General features: G+C 37.5%; 1 protein-coding gene across 2 annotated transcripts in view; it reads right to left on the bottom strand.

Annotated features, from left to right (window-relative positions):
* Positions 1-27,593, bottom strand: part of LOC131071843 (alpha-L-fucosidase 2) — a 146,833-nt gene that overhangs the window by 78,672 nt on the left and 40,568 nt on the right. For both annotated transcript variants that reach the window (XM_058007804.2, XM_058007803.2), the window contains exons 3-4: positions 9,323-10,239; positions 6,801-6,933 (exon numbers count right to left, since the gene is read on the bottom strand). In XM_058007804.2, coding sequence (XP_057863787.2) covers positions 6,801-6,933; positions 9,323-10,239 — 1,050 coding nt within the window. The remainder of the gene's footprint in view (positions 1-6,800; positions 6,934-9,322; positions 10,240-27,593) is intronic.

Here is a 27,593-nt window from a genome sequence, read left to right as displayed (position 1 = left end):
GGAAGGTGCAAGCATTATCAAAAGAGTTCGAGTTTCAAGTTAGGCAAACTTGCCAAGGACATTGAAGATCACGTCAAAGTCATCTAATTTCAAATTTTGCCTAGGCGATTTTCCTCATTTTGCATTTTAGAGTTAAGCTCTTAAGTGAGGTATGGCAAGATCTCTTGTTTTAATTTCGAATTTTGATCGTCATTGCCTTAAGCTTGAATTTTGAATTTTGAATTGTATTAGCCCAAGTCTTTTTTAGGAAATGATTAATAAAGGACTTATCATTAAGTTTCCTAAAATTTGCTCTCTAATTTATGTTATGTATTGCAAAATCATGGTACTAATTCTGAAATGTTGTGTAGGCATCAAATGGAGATCTCTTCGCCAGGACGATCAAGTAAGGACATGGGCAACCTCTTTCAATCCAACGTTCCAAGGCGAGGTACATCATCATCCTGCACATCAAGGACACAAGGAGTTAGAACAAGGGCTCGTTGAAGAAGCAAATAACTCCAGATGAATTAATTAAAGCAAGCTTCTCAACAACAAGTTGAATATTTACCAAAGTTACAAGTGTCAGATGAGGTTGCATCCTAGTCATCACGTCTCCAATCAGTGAGGTCCATCTCAGCATGTCCAGATTCAATGTACTTAACTCATGGAAGGTGGCACAAACTCCGATGTACCTACCCCGGCTATCCATTGGTCGATTTTTCTAGAAGGGACATGTGTCCAAGCAATACAATTATTTCATTGGTCAAGCATTAAATGTTATGTAATGGTTGTAACAAACCCTAATTAGGGTTTTCATTGTTGAATCTTGGCCATTGATCTTGAATTGATCTAAGCCATCAAATTGTATTGTGGGCACTATATAAGCCCAAGCATTTCATTTGTAAAGGCTAATTAGCAATAGCTAGAGAGTTAGAAGATAGTTGGAATAGTTAGAAGATAGAAATAGAATAGCAATTAGAGTAGAATAGGAGGACAAGGCAAGAAATTGTTGCCATTGATTGTAAACAAACTCCATTTTCATTGAAGTAATGGTGAAATATGTCGTTTTCTTGCAATTTGCATGGTTTCTTGTTGAGTCTTCAATCTTAGATGGTAGATGATTAGATGAATGAAGGAAATGTGATTGATTGATGGTGGAATTCGTATATCCATACTACTAGCAATTTGTTGATTGCAGACTTGCCTTGTGTAGTCAACTGGAATAGTTCAACTTAAGCTCAATTTCAATTTGTTGCCTCTTCATTGATATGCATCAACTTGGATGGTATCTATGCCTGCGGTGATGATTTGAACATCATAAAGCTCCCTTAGAAGATCGCACTAGTCTTGTGTAGATGTTCCATTGATGTCAAAACAAGATCTAGTTAGAGTTTTGTCAAAGATCAATCATTGCTCCTACATTCTTAGTATTAGGATTAGATCTTCTCTTCGCCCTTATCCTTTTTCCATTTTTTCCAAGTCTAAGTTAGTAAGAGCTGGTGTCCAGCAAAGCAGATCGGAAGTTCAATCATCACATGTAAGTCCCCTTGTGATCCCAGCAAATCACATCATACCACTGGAGCTTGTCTACACGTAGAGACCCTACATCAAAGAACCTTGGAGTCTACCTAACTGATCCTTTACGCGAATCTTCAGCAGTTAGAGACTATTTTCTCAAGAGAGGATAAGATGCCTATTGGTATTTTATTCTGTGTATGATTGTGTATAAAATACACGTCAACAACTATCAACCACACCCGCATCCTGTATACGTCCACCTCCAACGTCCCAACACTTTGGGTACTTCTAGGCTCTGACTCGTCCCTGTGCTCCCTCCAGCCGAGGGTCGACAAATCACCTAATCGCTTGGTCTTGACAATCTTGTGGCCTCTTCTCACCTTTATTGGGGTCTACGGACATGAATCACTCAAGGCTGACCCGATTTCTTTTAAGGCAATAGCACCAAAATGTTTACCAAGAGAACTGATAAATTAAATAAAAAAAATTATAATGTACATGACAATGCATACCAGACACAACAGTAAAATATATCTTTATTCGCACATGCAATTATTATAGAGAAGAAGAGCAAAGATGGTCGGCCAAGGATTACAATAGATCTGACTATATCATACTAGCTTCCTTAGTGGTACACAACATAATTTAAAGGACCGGATGGTTGCCGAGAGGAACACAACCGTCAACCAACCGACACATTAACTACCCGAGAGTGACAACCCACTTATACAACAATTAATACATTGGTAGATAACAAATATTATCAAATATAATGATAGGCATTTTATGTCAACTACAATTAATAAGCCCTAAGTCGGTTAGGTCAAGGATGGATGTGAATTCAAAATAAGGACCCTATAAAATAAAGATCAAATTCCTCATTCACACATCAATTTACTCCAATTCAAAGCAAGTTGTAACCAGCAGAGTTAGGCAAATCAGGAGCAGACATCAGCAGATGAATTCCATCAGACTTTGGGGCAAATCCTTTCCACAATAAGGCAAACTTGCAGATCAGATTTAAGAACGAATCTGTCGAAGGCTGAATTGGAGTGAATTTTGGAGTTATTTCCACCCATTCTTAGCCCTGATTTGGTGCGACATCATCCAAGCCCTAGCACAAATTTGTGCACACCTAATGTTATCTTGCAAGACCAGACCTAAGCAAGCATAGCAAAATGCATTTCCAGATTTACATTTCTTTATTTCCAGATTGAAAGGGGTTTTAGGGGCCTGATTTGTTAAGTGTTAGTCTTATTTTCCATTTGAACAAAAGAGATCAATCCCGTAAAGAACAAGAGATACAAAGGCCTTCAAGACAAGAAGGATATCTCCACCACGTGAAGATAAAGAGCTTCACAGCTCCAGCATTACAACCTCAACAAGAAGAATGCTCGAGGAAAAGGATGACCCTACAACCTGATGGAGGATCTAAAATTACGGCTCAATGGATGAAAGGACCCACCAATGCGAATCCAAGGTCAACACATTGAAGTTTAGGTCTTCATTCCAAGGAAAAGACATGTTCCACATTTCAAGATCAAAAGACTGTCAAGAGGAAGGAGTCAATATGTCCAAGATCAATGCTAGATCAAGGTTAAGGACACCAAGGAATCCACGTTCAAGACATTCAAGAAGAGGGTGATCAAAGGAATGGATGTCATCAAGAACGTTAGAAGGGGATCAAGATAATATTGCTCTACAAGGAAAGATTACATTGACCTTAGATTTCCCTTGGAAATCCAAGATTGACATGAGGACTCTACCATATGGGATACATTACAACAACAAGAGACTGAATGTGAGGAGAAATTTCATGATTCTAAGGATGAAGATTCCACAGGGACAACAATGTGAAGATAAGGACGACATTCACCATACAACAAGGGATTAAAAATGATGATAAAGGAGACTTCACAATGATGCCAAGCAAATGAAGGAAAGAAGAAAACATTTCAAGGAATCCAAGTCCAAGCCAAGGAATTTCAAGATCAAAGAGCATCAAGGAAAATTGAGAATGGGAATACATTACAAAGAAGGAAAATTCCAAAACATGAAAGTGCATTGCAAGAGTGATCAAGGACATTGCGATAGTTTCAAAAGAGTTAAGCAAAGTTGGAAACTTGATCACCAAAGCTAAAGCAATTTGGGAATATGATCCATCACATTTGTCAAAGGATTGGATAATGTTGAGTACCAAGAGATATTGCCCAAAAGAAAAGGCTGCTTTGTGATGATCTACAAGATAAGCATGCTGATGTGGCACCTATTCATCATCAACTAATCAGGAGATGCCACTTCAACATGTCTAAGTTCAATGTACCTGACTTATCAACAATTACACATGTGGAAGGCACTAAGTTCCATATATCTCACCTTTATTTTTCATTGGTCTACCTTCAAGGATGGACATGTGTCCAAATATTGTAATAATCTCATTGGTCGAAGAGGAGTTAGTTGTAACTAACCCCAATGAGGGTTTATATGGAATTATCTCAGCCATTGATTTCTTGAATTGTAATTGGGATGTCTATATAAGGCATTTCCTTTTCATTTGTAAAGGTTAATAGTTAAGAGTCAAAGAATAGAGCTAGCAAGTAGAGTAGAGTAGGAGGAGAAGGAATTGTTGCCAAGACTTGATGGAATAAACATATTATTTTCATTGAAGATATGGTGGATTTTGTGCATTATTTCAACATGTTGCATGGTTTCTACTTCTTAAGTTTCAATTCAAGTTTTAGACAAAGTTCATTGATTTTGATGGAGAAATGTGATGATATGTGATGAATTCCTTAGTGTTCATACCATTTGTAATTTGTTGATTGCAAATTGCAATGCATGGTTAGTCTGAACCTCATTGAGTAATATTTCAATTATGGATGTTCATTTGGATTATGCCAGCATTGGGTATTTGAATGGATATTTACAATTTGAAAATACTTTGTTTCCTTTGGAGATCGCATCAGTTTTGTGTGGTTGTCGTTATCATGACGAAGCAAAGATTGATTTAAGGATTTGTCTATCTCAACATCATTTATTATCATTACTATCCTTGTTTTAGTTTAGATTTCCCAACCCTTTCATCTTTTGTCTTTTATTTTCCAAGTAAGTTGAGTGTTCCACATTCCAACAAAACATAAGTCCCTTTGTGTTACCAGCATATTGCATCAAATTACTGATTCTATCCATTTTTAAAGTCAATCGTTCACATTGAAACCTTGGAGTTACCTTTATTGATCACATTGTTTAGCATATGAGGTTTCTTTGATCGAGAGAGGATAGAATACTTGGTATTTTATTCTATGTTCGAGGTGTCCTAAAAAACACATCAACAATACCACTGGATTAGAGTGAGGGAAGAAGACATACACAAGACAACTTTTCAGTGTAATTACGAACACTATGAGTTTCTGATCATGCCTTTTGGGTTGACCAACACTCCTGCCACTTTCCAATCATGCATGAATCATATATTCAATAGGTTATTGCAAAATTTCGTATTGGTATTCTTCAATGATATTTTGATTTATAGTAAAACATTGGAGGACCACCTTTAGCACTTTTATTGAGGTTTTGGGTATCATGGAGGCATAGTCCTTGATTCCCAAGTTGTCCAAATGTGAGTCTGGAATGTCAAAAGTGTTGTATTTGGGACATTGGATTGGAGTTGGTGGGGTTAAGGTGGAGCAAGGAAAGATCTAGGCTATCATTAATTGGCCTCCACCAAAGACTACAATGCATTTGAGGGGATTCGTTAGGTTATGAAATTACTACATAAGATTTGTAAAGGGATTCTCACAACTTACAGCAAAGGGGGCTTTTACGTGGTCAAAATCAGCTCAGCGGGTGTTTGATCACCTCAATGAGGTAATGAGTACTAGTCCAATCTTAGCACTTCCAAATTTCAACCAACCTTTCGTGCTTGAATTTGATGCCTTGAGAGAGGGAATCAAAGTACTTCTTATCTAGAATAAGCGTCCCATAGCTTATGAGAGTATAAAACTTAGGGAAGTTGAGAGAAACTATTCCACTTATGACAAAGAGATGCTTGCCATAATGCACGCCCTAGCCAAATTCAGACAATATCTTGTGGGAGGAAAATTTGTGGAGGATGGATCACAACAATCTAAAGTATTTCCTAGAGAGAAGGAGCTCAATGAAAGACAGTAGAAGTGGGTCAGAAAATTACAAGTGTATAATTTTGATATAGGGTATGTTAAAGGTAAGAAAAATGTAGTAGTAGATGCCTTGTCCAAGAGGCCCACTTTATGTGCCATGTGTGAGATTTCTGCGGATTGGAAATCCCATATTCTTGTTGAATACTCCAAGAACACATTGGCTTGTGAGATCATGGATGGGAAGGTATAGGAGGATTGATACAAGGTCATTGATGATATTATTTACTATAAGGATGAGATTTAATTGGTGCTAGAATCAAGATTGAATGAGAATATTCTCAAATCCATTCATGATACTCCTCTAGCATCCTCTAGCAAGACATCCAAGATAATTCAAGACCTGCAGATAAATTAATGAGAAGACAAGTAGAAGTTTGTTGTTATACTGATTCATCCCCCCACCCCTTCTCAGTATAACTAAGTGCTCTTCAAATTAATCATTGCCATCTAATAGTAGGGTGGAACCACTGGCATAATCTTCTAGGCCAAGCAAAGAGACACAATTGAGTGCAAGGATCAGATCTTCTACTGCCCAATTTTACACTAGAACAAGGAAGAGAAAATTGTAAAAAATTGTAATTTTTTACTTGCCTAGATATGCAATTTTGATGATGATTTTCAAAGACAATCATCATAAATTCATAATAATTATCAGTTAGCTATTGCATCCAGTTCCACATCATGATGATTTTCAAAGACAATCATCATAAATTCATAATAGTTATCAGTTAACTATTGTATCCAACTCTACATGATGATGCAATTTTGTACTACATTTGTATTCAAGAATCAAATCTAATAGAAATCACTTCTCAATGGTTTTTTAAACTCATTTGATACAGTGTAACTGTTTTGAAAAAAAATGTGTTTTTAAAGAAATCTAAAGTACATTTTAAAGTTATCGAGTTTTGTCAAGTACTTTGAGTCCAAATCTGCAACTATGTATTAGACCAAACTTTCACCTAATGCTCATTGATAAGTGATAACCCAAAATACAGTCTTAACAGAAAGGGAATAATATGTATTATAATTTCACTTCAACAAGTGTGAACAACAATTGTTACAAAACTCAACCTGAGACATTCAAAATGGTTGCAAAGTTAATGCTGAAATGGGACTCACTTGCGATGTCTTGCAACCATTGATAGAAAGGTTGGAAATTAAGTCAAAAAGTGGTTCCTGACATTCAGCAAGATTGCAGCTGATCGCTGGCCAATAATTCATTTGCAAGTTGATATTAAGGTGTGGGGAAGCACTGCATAATTTAAAGCATTATAATCAGTATCTATAAAGAAAAGTAAGACCACAGTGCAAAAGAGTTATAAAGAAGACAAGTTCGCCTAACATATGCAAGACAGCAAACCATTATTTGGATTTATTATTTAAGATACTGCCATCAATAGAGACAACCATAACTAGACGACACATATAAATGAAGCACAAGTGTGCAAATAAGATGGTCGATACTGTGAAAGAATTTCCATTTTTAGCAAAGGTTTAAAATTAAATATGGAATAGGACACATAGAACTGATGCAAAATTTCCTAAACTTTAATTCAAATTATAAAATTGTGGCTCAGTAACATGTGGTTCTTATATTATAACCTAATCCCTCTTCAGTAATAAATAGTCACAATGCATGAAATTTTAAGGTTGTAAAAAAATCTATCAATTAATTGATGTTTAAGCCTCTATAATACAATCATCATTATTCATATTGTTATTATTATTACAATAATAGCTACTAGTCTAATTATTACTTATTTTAGAATTATTAACAGCTATCATTTAGGCTTCACATGAAGGCTAGATTCTATGCATTATATACCTATATATCACCATACATGCATGATTTCATAAATGCTTCACATGCAATCCCATCAAGGTCAGACAAAAAATTACCTGATTTTATTTATGTTGACGCTGATATTTTCCTTATAGATGGTTGGAATTAATTGGCCACTGATGACCCCTTGGTGTTCTTTTGGCCAACAAAGAAATCTATCCTTGTGAAAGATCCCTCTTTCGGAATAAGCAACTAAATTCAGTCCATCTAACCTTGTGCATTCATTTCATTATAAATCTCTAAGAGATATCTCTCAAAAATTTTGTTTCATTACAATAAAATGTGTGTGATTTTAATACAATTCTTTGGCTTTTGAGTTTGTGATTACAAATTATTACAAAACCAATTTGACATCATAAACCAGAAGGAGTTCATAGTACGATATTTGTGAAACTTGATCAATGTAGGATCTCTAGTATCCTGTACGTAGTATGGCTTGATTGGTAGCCAACATGTTAAATTGAGATTGTGTTTACTAGAAGATAAAAGTTAAGAATTTTCAAATAAGGACTAGCTTGAATTTTCATAAGTGTTGGTTTAGAAGTTACAGTTTGTGTACTTGCATGTCTGGTAGTTATGATGACCATATGGTACTTTCTTATGTACAAATTTCTCATGAAATGCAGATTATCACAACCTGCCATGTAACTAAAGGTGGTTGTCATGCACGTAATAAAAGACTGGGTTGTGACAAACTGCAAACTTATATCCAATTCAGACACCAAATTGGCAAACAAATCTGTTGCTTAACACAATCCCAAATTATGAATCTAGGAAACTACAGCTCACTGACCACATTAATTGCACAGCATTTCATCTGCTCCTTACAGCCTATAGTGTTGCAGCCAAAATGCTTTCCTTTGCATAATCAGCTTGTACTTTTTTACACTATACATGGAGCACATTCTCTTCCAATCTTGCCATGATTAATATTTTCTGATCGTTTACAAACATAGCTCAAATAAGCTTCAAGCCAACTGTACAAATATTTAGCTCTTTACACGCAATACAATACTTAGCTTCTTAAGAGCAATAACTTACAAATTAGTATGATAAGCCAAACAGTGCAAGACCAAGAATCACCACTTAGAATTCAACCTTAGATGTTACTTTGGAGATTTGAACTTGGGTCTCCATAGTGAGAACCCAATGCTTTACCCACTTGATATTAACCCCTTGGACTCGTCTTCCCATTATTAAGACACAATGAAACTGCGCCATACATCATGTTTTGCTGCTGTCAGTCATGAGAACAAACTCAGTGCTCACATTGACCGTTTGTTTATTTTCAAATGTTAGTATTACCTATTTCTTTCTTACCTGGCAATTGAGTGAGACTCAAAACAGAACTACTATAATGAACTTTGCCTGTGAAATTCCCAATAAATTTCCCTTTGGGGCCTTTAATGAAAGGAAGGTTTGTAAGCTTGCCTTTTCACAACCATCACCATATTTCAGGCTTTCCTCAAGAGATGACAATTAAGAAAAAGAATTTAATTTAAAAAACAAAAATGCAATTCCTCATCATCTTATATTTAATTAATTAAAAAAAAAATCAATTCAGGCTTTCCTCAAGAGAAAGAAACCTCAAAACCGCAATGAATACCAGAAAGCAAAGACTACTTAAAACATTTGAACTGTATGTACCATCGTAGAAGAAATTCTGTTTAGGTACATTCTCCACAAGAGAAACATAATACTATGATCAACAACCTGCTTTGCATAACATTAAATCCATGAACAAAAAATAAAGCTGTAGTGAAGAATTCTAGGAAGAAACAAAAGAGAGATAAAATACTCCCAGCGTGGTGCAAGATCTTGGCTCCATATTCCCTGCAAATTTGAGACCAATGTTCCAGGTCGAGATGATGAAATCATCAAATATCGCCCATACTGGAAAAGGAGTGTCAGTAAACTTGGGTCCTCATCCCTCGTGAAATTGTTTATTCTGTCAGCTGTTGATATCTTCTCCGCAAATAATTTTTGTTGCTTGTCTGCACAAGGCATAACTTGAAACATATTTCTTACTGTTGAAGGCAAATTTCCACTATTCTGAGAACTACTTTTTGCACTGTTAGAGAGCTGAAGAGAAACCCGATGGAAAAGCTGCTGATAGTCTGCCAAATGAGATGCATAAAGTTCAGAAAATGAAACATCCTTTATGGAATATAGGGTAGCTGATGATACAGACAATGGATCCTTCTTAGATTCTGCAGGATTGGTGAAAGGGCCATCATACGAAGATGAAGCTGCTAAAAAAAAAACAGCCCAATTTGAACCTTCAACTCTCAGTTGCTTGTCATCAATGCTAGATATCACACCTGCATCGTTGCTAATGTGTAATTCAAGAATTGCACAAAATTTGATTCCCTGTATGTCTGCATTTAATTTTTTTTTAGGGGGAACTCTCTTCCCAGGGCATTCACCCTGCATGATAATTTGATTTTTACCATTTATATGCGATTCATATTGCAAGAGACTATCAAGAGCCATTGTAAAGGAAACAGCACCTGGTTTGTTTGCAGATATCTTTGTAGCTATTATTTGATATGGATGGGATGAAAAAACTTCCCTTGTAAACTCTATGCCCTCGGCAACATACTTCACTGTAACTGTTGCTGTGTCTAAATCCAGCTCTCTTTTATAACTATTAGCATCAAAACCTTTATGAGAAGCACTAAAATCAATCTTGATATCACCCAGTTGCTGATAAACCTTCATCACAAACAAATAAGTATAAACTTCAGAAAGCTATTAGGCATGATTTACTAAAAATTTTACTCTTAAGTATCCTGCTTCTGACATTAGAAATATTTTTCGAAAACCCATGAAAGTGATCAACTTTTTAATTTCTCCTTTGCACATTTATATACCGAATGTATCTTAACACAGATAAGTAGTGTATGTTTCAATTAATTTTATTCTGGCAACTTCTGAAATTGATGAGTTTAAACACATATATTGAGCAGAAAATGCTTGCAGCAATTATCATTGGTCACCCAATGAGAAGCATTCTAGAGATTCCATAGAGCTCAGCAACCAAAGGGATAACGACAATATTTTTGATACTCAACCAAAGAATGGAATAAATTACAATTTGATTCTAGTCAATATTTTAGATCTAAGTTACCAATTCTGCATATTTTGACTCTAGATTTGGGTGGGGGTTCCGATTTGGTTCGGTTTCTGAGTTTGCCGAAATTTGACAATGGATTCATCCCACATCCAGTGGCACAGATCCAGAGGCACCAACATGCATCCCACATGTTTTTTAATGGAAATTTGATTTTTTGGGGATTTTAAAAAACATTTTCAGCATTTTACTTCGACTAAATCATAGTAAAATGAATCCCTAACACTTGAAATACTCTAAAAACCACTTCAAACACTAAAACAAACTTATTTTACCTCATTTTGATCAATGAAGACAAACACTGTTCCTTGTTGCTGAACTTCATTATTCAAATAGAGTTGAAGATTGATCGGTGAAGGTTCCAAAGCAGTTGTGTTGCTATTTCTACACATGTGCAACAATCCATTCTTTGCCAAAGATGTTGTAAAATAATATTTTTGTAACGGAGGTAAGATTATTGATTATTCTTTTTATTTTTGTTTTCAACTAACTTGTTTTGTTTACTTTCTTATATGAATATATCAATTTTCTTAAAATACTAAATGAGAAGTTGTATATATATATATATATATATATATTTAGTTTTCATTTGTTTCAAATGTGTTGTGTGTTGTTTATTAAAGTAATTGTCATAAGGATCACAATAGCAGCTAGTTCAAGCTCATGGCCCAACCCTACTTCAAAATGGACCCGAATGTGGAATGCATATTTGAATTTGCAATGGATGTGGTGTGAAGAATTCAAGCTTATACAATTGGGTGTAATTCCATTTGTGTGGCATCCCTAGACAAGGTGTCAAAGATTTTCTTGGAGAGAATAGTGTACTCATGCCATCAGAACAGTTGATAAAATATATTCAAGATTATGAGAAAATAGATGAAATACAAATTGCAGTGTAAACCATCTGTTGTTGCCAAAGAATGGACATTAAGGAATAAATCCCCCTTTGCCCCTATATAATTTGAAGCTGAGGTAGAGGACAAACCTTTTTTTTACCACAACTCAAGAAAGTTTCAGCACAAATACAAGACTCAATGGACTACTGGAAATGGCATTTCAAAATGATTCTTGAGAGGTTCCTAATCAACTCAAAGAAAGATACATTTATGCATATGGAATGGCTTTATTGTTGTTCACTCACCATATTGGCAAGAAATGGTGAGAAAAATTAGTGAGGCTCAAAAAGGGTACAAGAGCTAATGTAGTCATGGCCAAACCGTTCAATGAAGGATTATCTAACTATGCATCCAAATAAACAAACTCACAACTCTATGAAACAATCAGAAATGAATCTTTTTTTTTATTACAATCTACCTCAATGGACTTCCAATAGGCTAAGCCTTAGCTATTTGACTAAATGTGCAATTTACAAAATCTAAAGGATATTGCAATACAATGCCATGTTTATCTTCATCCTACTTTGTGCATCTCTTGGGTATTTCGATTGATTCTTTGTGTCGTTTCTGGGTGGGGAGAGAAACATCTCTTATCTTGGTGCATCACCTCCTTTCATTTTAGCATTTCTTTCTTCCCTTTTCCTCTACAAGTTGTTAGGATAGGTTTAGAAGTAGAATTTGGAGTGTTGAGTTGGTTCAACACCTGCACTTGGATTGAGAAGGAAGCTGGCCTTCTCCGGAGATTCAACCCCTTTGCACAAGGTCCCGCACTTTGGGGTTGTTTCAATGTTTCACAAGGTTGCTGAGTTGATAGCTCAGCAAGGTTGCAAACTTTTGTCACAATTGGAGAGGTAAACTCTTTGGAAGGGAGTGTATATGGGAAGGTGAAATGCACAAGACACCCATGGGCGCATATGAAGGTAGGATTTGCACAATTTACTGCAAGGCGTAAATGAGGCAAGTGTGTACACAATTGCTAGGGCGGATTTCAAGTGTGCCCTTGCACAAACATGGTGAAAGATCTCCCCTTAGACAATTTTGGAAAAAATTTGCATCATGAGGTCGGAGTTGAGACCTTTACTCACACAAAACCCTCCCTCCTTGAATGCATTTGGGACAAGTGCGTGCACACAATGAACATGGGGCACATTTGACAATGTTAGATGCATAAATTTATTATTGAGTCCATGATAGGTATTTGTATGCACAAGCTAGTGGGCGGGTTTAAGGTACCTATATCCACAAACAAGTATACAAGGCAGGATTTATAAGTTGCCTTGCACAAGTTATATGCCTAAGCGGGTTTGGATACCTAGCTTGCATAAAGGCATAGGGGAAGAAATTTTTTGTTGATGATATTATAGCTACGGTCGGATTCCTCTAACCAACCTAGCTAACCCAAATGTCTAATTGGTCTATCGGCCTTAGAAATTTGTGTACTCAATTCATTTGATGCTTTTTATTCTTGTATTTAATTTACAGATTAATTATCCAATCAACTATGATTGAATCCGTACTTACCAATTTGCTATTATAATTATATTACATGACCGATTGTATTTGTTATCAGTTTGTGTATGATTCCAATTGTGTTTATGAATCGGTTTGCAACCGATTAAGGTTAGTGATAGCCATTGGGTTTAGTCTAGAGTCACGACTTTTTGAAGAAAGCCATCGGGTGTGTATATAAGTATTATGCGTCTTCCTTAGAAAGGGCATATAGGAATAGAAAAAGGATGTGAATAATATACAGCAGGCAGATCATATTATTCCGAGAATTCGTAGACACATACACTTGGCATATTGAAGAACACATAGCAGAACGGTATATACACAGCAATACAAACCTATATAGTCACTCAGCAAATTCGAATATACATTCAACAGATCGAATTTACATCTGCTCCTTATGGTTCAGATTTCATATATTCACATAGTATCCACTGATATCAGATTGTGATCTAAGTACTAATAAAAATTGAAAATCACCTGCTTGCTAAAACTGATCAAAATTTAACATGGTATCAAAGCAGGGTTAAGGAAAGATCAGATCAGATTCATAGAAGCAGGGTTATCCTCCATTATTGCCTTCAAGTTTGATTACATCTATCAATGTCAAGATGGTGAACGGACTTAGAGTTGAAGACAGACTTGATGGTGCATCAAACTTCGTCTCTTGGAAGTTTAGAGTTATGCTTGCCTTGGGGGAAAATGAATTAGACGAATTTGTGAAGGAACCGATACCGGAACCAAAAGAAGAGGATGAGAAGCTTCAATGGAAGAGAAAGAACAACAAAGCAATGAAAATGTTGGTTGATTCTGTGAAAGATCACATTGTGCCAATTATCTCCAAGTTGACGAAGGCATGTGACATGTTCAAGACATTAGAAGAGATGTATGAGATCAACAACATGGGTCGAGCTCTCACACTGAAACAACAACTAAACCACATCAAGATGACAAAAGGAGAATCCATCATGTCTTACTTCATGAGGATTACTGAATTGAGAGATCAACTCTCTACCATTGGACACACTATCGATAACAAAGAATTAACCATGTTGGCTCTTAATGGTCTCCCTTCATCATGGGAGTCATTTATTCAAGAAGAAAGCGCAAGATCAAAACTCCCTAAGTTTGATCAATTGAAGACAAACTGCATTCAAGAAGAGTCAAGATTGGTTACAAGAGGCATTGGCCAAAGCTCCACAAATGAAGATATTCATGTTCTTGCCTCACACTCCTCAAAGAAGAAAGGTAAGAAAGGACATTTCAAAAGGAAGAAAGATAAGGAATCCAATGGTGCTCCTACATTCAAAATAAGGAAGGATATTTCAGAAATCCAATGCTTTAGATGTGACAAATATGGTCACTATGCAATGAAATGTCCAACCAGGACTATGCCTCAAGCTTCCATTGCGGATGTTGGTGAGACTCTTCCACAAAAGGATTCAGATGGATTCATATTCTATTCAGCCCTTTCAAACAATGTGCCTACCAACCACAATACTTGGATAATTGATAGTGGTGCATCTCGCCATATTACCGGATTTAGAGGACACCTAAATGATTTGGTGGAGAGAAATTCAAATGAAGAAGTGATCATTGGAGATGACACTAGTTACTCCGTAAAAGGAGTTGGGACCTCCTCTCTTCACCTAAAATCAGGCATTTCCTTGAAATCAATGATGTACTATTCGTTCCAGGAATTAAGCGAAATGTTGTCTCCATATCAGCCTTGGAAGACAAAGGACATTGAATTGCATTCATAGATGGCAAAGTCCTTGCATTGCCCAAGGAATCAAACATCAAGACAGCTCAAGTCATTGGAGTTCGTCATGAATGTCTTTATAGACTTTGCACTCTTCCTCCTCAAACCTTACTACATGACTCATCAAAGCACTTGAAGAGATTCGGATTTGAAAGAGGACATCTTTAGAATCACAGCCTGTTGCTCTTTAGGCTATAGAGGGTTGGAGTTCTATTTGTGATGAAGAGATTGAAATTCAGGAGGAATATGCAAGGGACTTTAGTGAAGATTCTGAGATTTTGAATTTCCATTTTTATAAAACAAATATTTACCTGCAAAAGTGCAATAGTCCACTTAGGAAAACTATCAAGGCATTTGTGCAGGTGATGATAGCATCTAGGGTTACAAAGCAAAGTTGAGACAAGAAGTCTCTCCCAATGAGAGGGAGCGTACTGCAAGGGGATTTTGTTCTAAATCTCATGATGGTCTAGGGCTCGATCTTATGACAGTAGGTCCAAGGTGGTCTTGGATCTAGCATTTTCAGCCGTATGTAGATCATACCAGATGATGAGAGTCTTTTGGAGCAAGATATCTTCCATGATTGGGACCATGTGAGCAGGGTATGCTTCCATGACAGAGGGAGCAGCTAAGAAGATGTCCTTCGGTTGATATCTGAGGATCTTGGTCATATTGGTTCAGAGGGAGTGGACCATGTCGGGATGGTATCTCTAGTGATCAATCAGAGGACTATGATTCATGAGATGGAGTCCCATGTATGTAGGTTGGAAGGCCTTTATGCTAACTCCTAGGTCATGATATTCCTGGATAGATGGATACTTGGTGAGCTTGGAATACACCCAAAGTTATGCAAACTCCAACCTTGTATTTCATGATAGGTCAAAGCATGTGGAGATCAAGTATCACTATGTTAGAGACATGATGGAAAGGAATGCTATTTAGTTAAGATACATTAGTATTGATGAGCAGACGACAGACACTCTCACCAAACCTCTCTCCAAAATAAAGTTGAGTACTTTCGAGGTAAGCTTGGTATGGTGGAGAATTAAGCCCTAGCTAAGATTGAGTCTTAGCATCATTGATTCGTTTATATTTTTATACTAATGTATTCTTCTCTTTATAAAGATGTTTAAAGTGTAAACTCTTGTTAATGCATTTCTCTTTGAGAGAGACTTAAGGTGAAAGCCCTTATCTACACCCTCTAATATGGTTCATGGTGGATGTCATGTGTGTGACACCATGACAACATCACGTGAGAGAGTCCGTAATGATTTTCTAGTACTTGTGTGTTTACCCTCTGGATGAGCCATGGTGAATATCATTTTGAGGTGACAATTTCACAATGATGAACACTTGTACATCTCACCATTATTGTAAGGTGACGATCTCATAATAATGGTTGATATCACGTGAGGTGATATCTATGGATAAACCATAATGGTGGATATCAAGTGAGGTGATATCTATGGATATGCCATAATGGTTGATATCACATGAGGTGATATCTATGGATAAGCCATAATAGTGGATATCACGTGAGGTGATATCTATGGATATGCCATAATGGTTGATATCACGTGAGGTGATATCTATGGATGAGTCATGATGGTTGATATCACGATGAGGTGATATCTATTCTTACACCATCCATGGGTGCAGCCATGATGGTTAATATCACGATGAGGTGATAAGCTTCTTTCATACACATGAGTGTGATCATTGTGTTAGTCATCACGATGAGGTGATCTGACTTATAGAGGTTAAGAAGGATTCCTCCCTAGCTAAGAGGGAGTGTTGATGATATTATAGCTACGGTCGGATTCCTATGACCAACCTAGCTAACCCAAATGTCTAATTGGCCTATCGGCCTTAGACATTTGTGTATTCAATTCATTTGATGCTTTTTATTCTTGTATTTGCAGATTAATTATCCAATCAACTATGATTGAATCCATACTTACCGGTTTGCTATTATAATTATATTACATGATCGATTGTATTTGTTATCGGTTTGTGTATGATTCCAATTGTGTTTATGAATTAAGGTTAGTGATAGCCATTGGGTTTAGTCTAGAGTCACGACTTTCTGAAGAAAGCCATCGGGTGTGTATATAAGTATATGCGTCTTCCTTAGAAAGGGCATATAGGAATAGAAAAAGGACGTGAATAATATACAGCAGGCAGATCATATTATTCAGAGAATTCATAGACACATAAACTTGACATATTGAAGAACACATAGCAGATCGGTATATACACAGCAATACGAACCTATATAGTCACTCAGCAAATTCGAATATACACTCAACAGATCGAATTTGCATCTGCTCCTTATGCTTCGGATTTCATATATTCACATAGTATCCACTGATATCAGATTGTGATCTAAGTACTCATAAAAATTGAAAATTACCTGCTTGCTAAAACTGATCAAAATTTAACAATTTTAAACAAACTTTTAAGTGTAATGCATTATTGGTGGTTTTGTGCCTTCCTTTGCACAACATAAGATAGGTTGGGATTCCTAGGTTGATTTGTACAAAATATACATGTTGAAGCCCCTCTTGAACCAACACTTAGACCATTTTCAACTGATATCAAGCACAATGAGGGCGGCTTTGAGGGGGTCCATTGCACAAAGTTGTACATAGATTTGCCCTCTTGGTTCAACACATTAAATTTCTTGATCATGAGGTTGGGCTTAACACTAGTGCACAATTTCCCCCCTTAACCTTGTACAAATTTGCACATGCCAAGAGGGGGTTGACTCCAGACTTAGCCAAATTTTCACACCTATTTTCTCCCCTAGGTCCTACACAAATTCATCCTTGAAATCCATAACCTTAGGCATTAACTTACCACTCCTTTCCCTATCATTAATACCTCACAACACCTAATGCTCTGACAAGATTTTTCCAACTTGACAAATTTTGCAATATGACAACATCAACAACTTAGCAACATCCCTCAATCTAGACCCTCACAAAACATACCTTCTCTCAGTAGAAAAAGCTAACAATTATGACCATCGCCAAGCTTGAAGACAACCTAATTAAAACACCTAAGCTAAATGTCCCCATTTGTATGGGCCGATGTGTGAAAACCCTTTTGGTTTCCAATTGAGTGGTTTCATTCAGTAGTCAAATTTGAAAGGAAAGGTTTTAGTATTCCAATTTCAATTGTAAATGGGATTTCCAATGACTTGAAGGTTTTGTTTTAATATATTTATATTAGTTCAGAGGGATCTTAGAATATTATATTTTCTATGTTATTTTATGGTAAATTTATATGCAGTCATAAGTCGTTCTTTGGTTGGCCATATCATATTTTATACTAGTCATCCCTTTGTTGGAAGCGATAATATGATCATTTTCAGCTGATCATATTGATAAAAGAGGAGCCACCATATATATTGTACATTATTTATATTCTGATTTGAGTGTAGGCATTGTACGAATAAAGCAAGGAGGAATTTATACTATTAAAAGGTGATCATATAGCGGCTGCCATACTCCTTTTGCTAGCCATAATTTTGAGTTGTTTTCTAGTCATCATATCAAGTTTAGAGGAGTTGTAACTACTTCAATCCTTAATTTCGTTATCAATCTTTATGGGTTTAAATCTCTATTTCAGTTGGTTGTCATATTTGTATACTATTTTTTGGTGTTATGTAGTGTTGGTGTTTGTTTTATCATCTACCAAACATTAGAATAGGATGCCCGAAGGCATTCTATCCTCTCCTGAAAAATCACTACTGATTCCAAGGTCTATATGTGCGAACAAGCGACTTTAGTGGAATAGCTTCTTGGGTAGTGTATGCTGAAATTTCAAGGGGGACTTACATTTGACAAGTATCTTGAACTGCTGGACTTAGATGGATTTAGCAATTTTAGGCTCTTCTTCTTTTTTTGGGATTTTTTGGGATTTAGACTTTCGAAAGAAAGGGGAAAAGAGATAGGGTTTACGAAGGCTAATCTAATCCAACGAATTCTGGAGACAGTATCAACTGGGTGATCTCGAGAAACCAAACCTCGCTTCGCCACACTAGGGACAACTACACAAGGCCGGTGCAATCTTCAATGGGTTGTGCTTATGATCGAGATATTGGGATGCACAGGGGATGGGGTCAGACTAACTTTACACGGTAGAATAGAAATCATCCATTTACCAAAAGTATGAGCGGAGATACACCATCAATTGACACATCAAATCCTTCATTCAAATTAACAACAATGAAAGCAAATCTAGATTAATTCTAACTAAGTGTTGAGGCAATTGAAACCATGCAAATCATTCAAATAATAGAGATTACATAGCAGCGCACATGCAATATATTATCTGGAAATGACCTTAAGCAACAATACATCAAAAACCTCACCCTCTCCAAATGAGAGGAGGTAGCCTTATATAGTTTTTCGAAAATCAATGAATGGCTGAGATCGAACAATGATCAAGGGCCAAGATTGAAAGCTACAAACCCTAATTAGGGTTTCCCGAAATATCATTAGTTCAAACAAATGGAAGAGTGACACGTGGCGCAGCTGCTAATTTCACTGGGGTGAGTGGCCACTTTCTTCTTTCAGAGATTCAATGTATCTGGACACAATGAGCTTGACCTCCTCCATGGTGACACTTGGCAAGCCGCCAATCTAGAAGTCGATGAGGTCCACATCATCAGTACATGCGGTAAGGATGCCTTCCCACTCAACTGCTTGGGTGAGGAAGGCCTCATCGATGGAGAGGAAGTTTGCAATCTTTGAAAGATTGCCTTTGTCAATCATCCCTGAATCCCGGAAGAAGCTTGCCTGAATCCTGGCTCTCAAGTTCTCTACTTGTAAATGCTTCTCCCTTAGGCTTTCCTTCTTCCAGATCTCTGACGCCACACGGAATACCTTGCCCAGGATCTCTCTAACACTTGCCTCTGTCTCAAAGCACTTGGTCTTGGATTTCTTCAGAACCTCAATCCAAGTGACCAGAGTATAGTACCATGTGCCGAAGTCGTACCGGTCTCCTGTCTGTATGATGCTTGCATCCACTAAGCTCCTCTTTGACATGCCTCGGATAACCTTCAGATGAGGGAGTATTTCATTCTAAATTTCATCCACCTCTTCCCAATTGGAGGCTAGATCCTGGATACGATCAATCAACAAAGAAGTTGCCTCGTGTGCCAATACTAAGTTTTCTACCAGTGCGTCAGCCCGCACCGAAGCATCTAAAATCCATTCCTTTTCTTGAGTGTACGAGCCCTTCATATCATCATAGTCCTTCATTGATCCTTGCTGAAGAGGCTGTGGTGGAGTAGCCAGGACTTCATGGTTGAGAGGGCTGGTAAGATGGAGAACATACTTCTTCCATTGTTGGTTCTCTTCTTCAACTTTCTTCCTCTTTTCCTTTTCATGAGCCAGCCTCGTCTTTAGAACGTTGTAGGAGTCATCAAAATATTGGATCTCTTGGTCCTGGGTAGGCTTACCCATCTCTATGGTGGTAACCTTGTAATCATCTGTGGTGACATTGTCCCTAGTCTTCCCTTCTTTGGGCACCGCTATCTGGACTGTCCTGAATCCAGCACTCTCTCTAAATCAGGGAAAAATTTGTGGCAGGTTTGGGTGGTTTAGCTATAGCGGGTTCATTCACCTTCTCTAGGAATGCTGCAGTGACCTCCTCGATTGAGTGGGCCTCCTTAGGAACCTTGGCCTTTATCCTTGCTCTCAGCCAATCTGGAATGGTTGATTGTTCTACAGTGTTCCGATCAAACTCATCATCTGCCTCTCCTGGGTTCGCTGGTATGCCATCCAAGAAGATTGTAGGTGCTTCAATTTGCTCCCTGTCTGGACTTCGGAAGACATTTTCCACTACTTCCTCAACTGGCTGGGAAAGCACTCTTACTTCATCATCAATCACACATATGTTCATCTCTTGCTCCCCAGTTGCACTCTGATCAGGCGCAATGGAAGCAACACTTAGGATGGAGTGACTTTCGCTGGATTCTCTTCTCTCACCTACAGCCCTTTTCCCTGTGACCTTTGTGGAGCTTTGTTGACGTGTTTTTTGTACACTATCAAACACAGAATAAAATACCCAAGGGTACCTTATCCTCTCTTGAGTAAAGCCTCTGAATGCTGAAGATATCGCGAAAAGGATCAATCAGGGTGACTTCAAGGTTCTTCGTTGTAGGATCTCTACGTGTGGATAAGCTCTCTGTGGTATGATGTGATTTTGCTGGAATCACAAGGGGACTTACACTTGATGACCTGAATGTCTGATTTGCTGGAATCACAGGATTTTACTAGCTTAGACTTGAAAAAAAAGGAAAAAAGACGAGGGCGAGGAAAGGATCTAATCCTAACACTAAGAATGTAGGAGCAATGAATGATCTTTGATGAAATTCTAACTAAGTCTTGTTTTGACATCCTAGGATCATCTCCACAAGGTTAGTGCGATCTTCGAAGGAAAGCTTTATGATATTCAAATCATCACTGCAGGCATAGACACCATCAGGCTGATGCATATCAATGAAGAAACGACAATTGAAGTTAAGCTTAGGCTGAATGATTCCAATTGACTACACAAGGCAAGTCTGCAATCAACAAACTGCTAGTAGTATGGATATACGAATTTCACCATCAATCAAGCACATTTCTTCCGCTCATCTAATAACATGAAATCAAATATGAGAAGTATAGAGACCATGCAAATTGTCGAATCGACCCATAAATTTCACCATTTCTTCAATGAAGTTACAAGTCTTTTACAACAACATATTGGCAACAATCTTTGCCTTCTCTCTCTACTCTACTCTAATTGCTATTCTATCAACTAGCTAATCACCTTCTAACTACTCTCTATTCACTAACTTCTTTCTAACTCTTTCTATTATCCTTTACAAATGAAGAGCTGGGACTTATATAGTGTCCATAATACAATTCGATGGCTCAGATCCATTTGAGATCAATGGCCAAGATTCAATAATGAAAACCCTAATTAGGGTTTGTTACAACCATTACATAACATTTAATGCTTGACCAATGATAAAATTATATCTTTAGGACACATGTCTTCTTTGGAAAATTCAACCAATAGATAGCTGGGGTAGGTACATCGAAGTTTGTGCCACCTCCCATGAGTTAGGTACATTGAATCTGGACATGCTGAGGTGGACCAATCCAATTGGAGAAGTGATGACTGGGATGCCACCTCGTCTGACACTCGGTTGATGCCAATTTGGTAATGTTGAGAAATTAGCTTTAATTAACTCTTCTGGAACTATCTGCTTCTTCAACGAACCCTTTGCTCTGACTTCTTTTGTCTTTGATTTGCAGGATGGTGATGTATCTTGCCTTGGAATGCTGGATTGGAAGAAGTTATTCCTGATGATGCCAGATCGAAGAAGGCCGTCCTTGTCGATGCTTGACTGGAGGAGGTTGCCCTTATCCTTGCTTGATCTTCTTGGAGGAGATCGTCTTTGATCTGGCTTGATTTTCCAACTCCGGGATCTCCATTTGATGCCTACACAAAATATTAAAGTTAGTCTTTTGAGCATTAAACCTCAAAGCTGTGATGTCCCCTTCTAGCTAGAGACATCACTCTAGCTTGTGATTAGCCTATCAAAGATCCTCGTAGGCTAGTAGGATTGGATAGAGGGTCACCTTGGCGTGGAGATCTTCCGGGGACAGAGCAGAGTACACTTCTGGGTTGCCAGAGTTTGTTTATGATGAGTTTTGCTTTGAGTTTGGCTTGGCCAGGCTATTTTTAGCAGTTGGAGATGGACCCCTACTATTTTTAGCAGACATCACGGTCATATGGGTGGTCAACTAGTGAGCTCCAGTTTCAGACGGCATAGCTAAATTCAAAATATTTGTGGAGTTAGACAAGTTTGAATGACTTAGCATTTATTATTAAGTGATTTAATAATAAAGTTATAAAGTGACTTTATATTATAATCACTTAACTTGAGGGTCAACTCATCATTAGACGGGGCCATGTTTTTAATTAAATTATCAGAGCCAGACTATTGAAATATTAAAATTAAATGCCCATTTAATGATTAAAATCGTTTTGACACCCAAAGTGAAATTAAATGAAATTACAGGCAAAATTGTAATTAAGAGGATTAGGGTACGACTTGCAAAAAAGGATATATAGCGTTGAGTTTGGAAAGAAGAGGATGGCTAATTTATTTTGACATTGTGAAATTGAAAGGGTTTGCTCTGGAGACTAGGGTTTTCAGCCACCATTGGAGGATGTAGTTGCTTCAATGTTCACCATCTGAGCTGATGAAATATTCAGTGATATTTGGTTTCAGGAAGACTTCATTCAGAGGTCTTATTTGCATCTAATTGCGCAGAATTGAAGAATAAATTCACGAGAAATTATTGCAGATTTATTGAAGAAATTTTGGTGATTAACAAGTACTGTACGGATTGCTACAGTGCCGCCGTACGGACTGCTACAGTACCGCGTGAACAGTAATTTTTTCAAAAAAATTAAAATTTGCAGTTTGCAGATTTTTTTCAACTACTGGGACAGCAAAAATCAGGTTTTTTATCTTACATTGTAATGAATTTGTTTTCCAGGCATATTGGCCATAAAACATAACAACATTCCCTTGATAGTCTCGTAAATTAATTCCAGCAGTAATATTATTGTTTCAGTATTATTTTAAGCATAGGAGTTTATTTCAATATTGTATCATTGCTCATTATTACCGAAAAAAAAACAAAAAAATCCATGAACATTCAAAAACCAAAACAAATTCAAATCTACTGCATTCAAAAGAAACAGTCAGCAGAGGAGAGCCAAGTTGGGTTCTTACAAAAGCATGAAATTTAAGACCTTTCAAAGGTAAAACTTAAGATATTAATTTGAAAAAAGTCATGATAAATCAAGAACTATACATTTTCAAATTAATCATAAATCGAAATTGGATTTTCAAGACTTAGATTTTACAAAATTGCAATGGGATCACAATAAGTCTTGAATGAGATCTTCAAAAAAGTAATTCTTCATACCTTCCCTTGAGTACTTAACTACAAAACCTTGAAAAATGAAGGAAGAAGACCGGATTTTGTTGGGCAAGATTTATAGCCATCCCTTGAAGTATGCCTCCTTTAGCTTTCAAAAGAGCTTCACCTTCCACTAGCTTCTCCAAAATCTGGAAATTCACCTTCAAACTTGCTTAATTTCACCTTCAATCTTCTGGATTTCGCTCCTCAAAATATGCTCTTTAAGTTCGCATGAGAGATAATGCAAGAATGATTTGAATTTGCTAAAGAACCTCTCCCATTATATAGAGCGCTTACCTTGATTCTTGTTGAGGCCGACCTAGCAATTAAGCCTTAAAATAAAATTAAAAAAACCATCAAGAAGAAGGCCGACTTGATAAATAAAGACAAAATAATGCCTTGTGCTCTCAACCTTTAATTTTTTAATTATTTAAATTAATTTTAATACCTCTAAGATGTTTATTTTGATTATTTCAAGGTACAAAATTAATTTATTAAATTGAAATGCCTTTAATTTAATGTGAATTTGATTTAATCTTCCAAAGGCTTCGAAGTGAGTAAATTTGGTGAATTTTTTAAGAATATCACACTCAAATAATGTAAAAACGAAGGATATCACTAATCTCGCCCTGGACCCTTGGCAAGGATCAAGAGCGATTTTTCAGTCTAGACCTTGCATACCTCCCTTTTTTCGCCCAAAACTTCATCTAGACATTTAAATGGCATTTTTAATTGAAGTTTTGAATTTGATTTCATTTGATCTCTAGGAGGAAAGTGTATTTAGGTTTTTTTTTCACCCTGGACCCTCAGAGAGGGTCAGGAGTGATTTTTCAATTTTGCTCTTAATCCTTCATCTTTTAATTGTTAATTCTCCTTGTGGGGTAAGCAATGATCTCCTTTACTCGTTCCATGCATGCTTGATTTGCTTTTGCAATGCAAAATAGGGGCTTCAAAGATTTTCGCTTTGGGCCTCCAGTGAGGGTCAGGAGCGACTTTTGCAAATTAGGCTAAGATCATCAAGTTTTGGAGGTAAATCCTTGTTCATCACATTTTGGAGGACCCCTCCACCTTAGCACAACTTTTCCTTAGCGCAATCTTGAAGGGAAGTTGTTGGTTTTGCAAATTTCGCCCTGGGCCTTTAGTGAGGGTCAGGAGCGATTTCGAGTCTTTTGCACAAATTCTTGATCACTTCAACTTCAAATTACCCTCAAGGCATAGAATATCATTCTTCACTCCCTTTTGAGTCTTGGAAACAAAATACCATCTTGAAATACAAGGGAAGTGAGAACTCTTGGAAATTTCGCCCTGGACCCTTGGAGAGGATCAGGAGTGATTTTCCCTATTGTCATCAAAATTTGCACTCCCAGCATCTCAATTCCACTTCAAGGCATTTCAAACACCGTTTCTAACTTGTGCCTAGGCTTAGCTTTGCTCAATTTTGGAGAAAAAGGTTGGATATTAGGTTTTTCGCCCTGGGCCCTCAGTGAGGGTCAGGAGCAATTTTGCAAATTCAAGCTTATCCATCTTTTGTTAGCCCTCCAAATTATCTTCAACGGGCAAAACACACCTTCCTTCATTCATTTCAATCATAAAATCGCTTTGTCCTTGCAAGAAAATTGTGCCTTTGAAATTTTCGCTCTGGGCCTTCAGTGAAGGCCAGGAGCGATTTTTGTCTTTGTTGCCCAAAATTCACCATTTTTCAAACTTTCAAACTTTCAAATGCATCCAGTAACGTCCAATCTTCTCTCCGAAAACCCTGCACAAAACGAGTTAGCCAAAATTAGCGAAAAATAAACTTGAACAACATTTTCGCCCTGGACCCTCAGCAAGGGTCAGGAGCGATTTTTACAATCTAGGCTAAATTGCTCAATCTTTTAGTTTCAGACCACTTCACGGGGCAAGGTAAGATCATTTTCAAGGCCAGGAACAAGGTTTCAAATTCAAGCGTGTTGGCATATGATGTCTACAATGAATTTTGCTCTAGACCCTCAGCAAGGGTCAGGAGCGAAATTTCTAATCTTGGCTAAAATTCATCATTTTCTTCAAGGTGTTCAATCAATTCCAAAGTCCAAACAAAATGCTTTGCAAATCAAAATTTGGTCGAATAAGGCCAGGAATGAGTCCTAGGTTGATTTTCGCCTTGGACCCTTTGGAAGGGTCAGGGGCGAAATTCGCTTTGGACCTCCTGAGAGGGTCAAGAGCAAAATCCGCTTTGGACCTTCAGGAAGGGTCAGGAGCGAAATTTGACTTTTTGAACTCTCTATCAGGATAATTTTTATGGAATATAACATTTAAGTATAAGCTTATACTTTAAGTTATATTCCATATATACTTTCAGGATGTTTGAGAGTGGTTTTAGACCTCCAGGAGTTATATTGCAAAATCTAGTTTTTTGAGGTTTTTCAGTTTTCCAGACTTAGTCAAATTTCAGGATCAGGACTTTACTCCAGCAGGACCTGCTATCCAGGTGATCCCCTTGGCGACACTCAAAATGCAAGGGCTAATGGACAAAACCCTAAAAGACCTAGAAAACAAACCCTAAAAAGCAAAAAAGTAGGGGTACCCATTTGGAATGGGGCGATGTGTGAAATGGTCACAACAAGCTTCCACCCAACTCCTTCCTCTTTCGAGACCGAACACTTTCTGGATTTTGAGCATCACCGGCGGAGGTACAAGGATTGACTGACATAGTATCATCTACTCCCATTAATTCATAAGTCAAGGTCACACCTTTGGCCTTCAACTGTTTTGTCTTTTCAAACATCCACCACCTTGAATACTCAACCACCGACCTCATGAGGTCCGCTAGATCTGATTTCTCTCCCTCTGTCCAATCTATTAGGACTAGGGGGTCATTCTTCATCTTCTCAAAGCCCGGCTGCTGAAGTTCTAGGCTTTCTTCTACTTGATCGGCAACTCTGAATACTTTTGTCGCTCTCACCATACCCAATGGGATTCTTGACCAGAATCTCTTCCTGAACTCAAAGCTATCAGCTGCATTAGCCCAGTAGTCTTCTAGATACAGTTTGTGCTCAAACGTTGTTCCTTCGATCTTCTTTATCCTATGGAATGGATCAAAATTTTTTCTTGCCTTGTATTGATAGAAGGGATACCAGGCCAGCTCCTTCTCAACGGTGGCTGCAACCTCTAATGATGGACATGTTTCCAGCCCATTACCAATTGTAAGTGAGGACGTCCCTGCCTTCTTCTGCTTATCCCTTTGAATCACTATATACTCCTCCAATTGTCTCACAACCTCGAGCAACACCACTCAATTGGTAGGGTAAGCTGGAAGCTTGTATGGAGGCCCGGAGAATCCCTGAATTCGGAGGTAAGTGAACTTTGGATATTGGATGTACCAACACCCGAACCGACCGATGAAGTCCATAGACTCTTGAGAGAGCCTCTGGTGCAGGCCACCTTGAAGTGTCCGGGTAATGTGCATCAGGAAGGTATCATTCACCCTTTTGAAATGGAACTTCTCCTCCATGTGGAGCTGGGGATAGAAATCATATATTGGAAATTGGTTCTCCTTGTTCCCAACTTCTCCTCTACAAGTGAGACCTCTGTACCTGTAGGTCCTGGCCAAAGAATAAAACAAGTAAGAACTCATGAAGAAAGTCCTATTCGTCTCCAGGTTCCTTAGCTGGCTATCTAGGTTGTCGTTGATCATCCGGGCCCAGTCTATCATTTTTACTCCATTGATTATTTCATTAATGAAATAATACATCCAGGGTTCGAATGGAGCTCCCTGAGGATTTCCTATTATT

The sequence above is a fragment of the Cryptomeria japonica genome, chromosome 9 (genome assembly GCF_030272615.1).
Source record: "Cryptomeria japonica chromosome 9, Sugi_1.0, whole genome shotgun sequence".
Lineage (NCBI taxonomy): Eukaryota > Viridiplantae > Streptophyta > Pinopsida > Cupressales > Cupressaceae > Cryptomeria > Cryptomeria japonica.
This window is presented reverse-complemented; position numbering and strand designations above follow the sequence as displayed.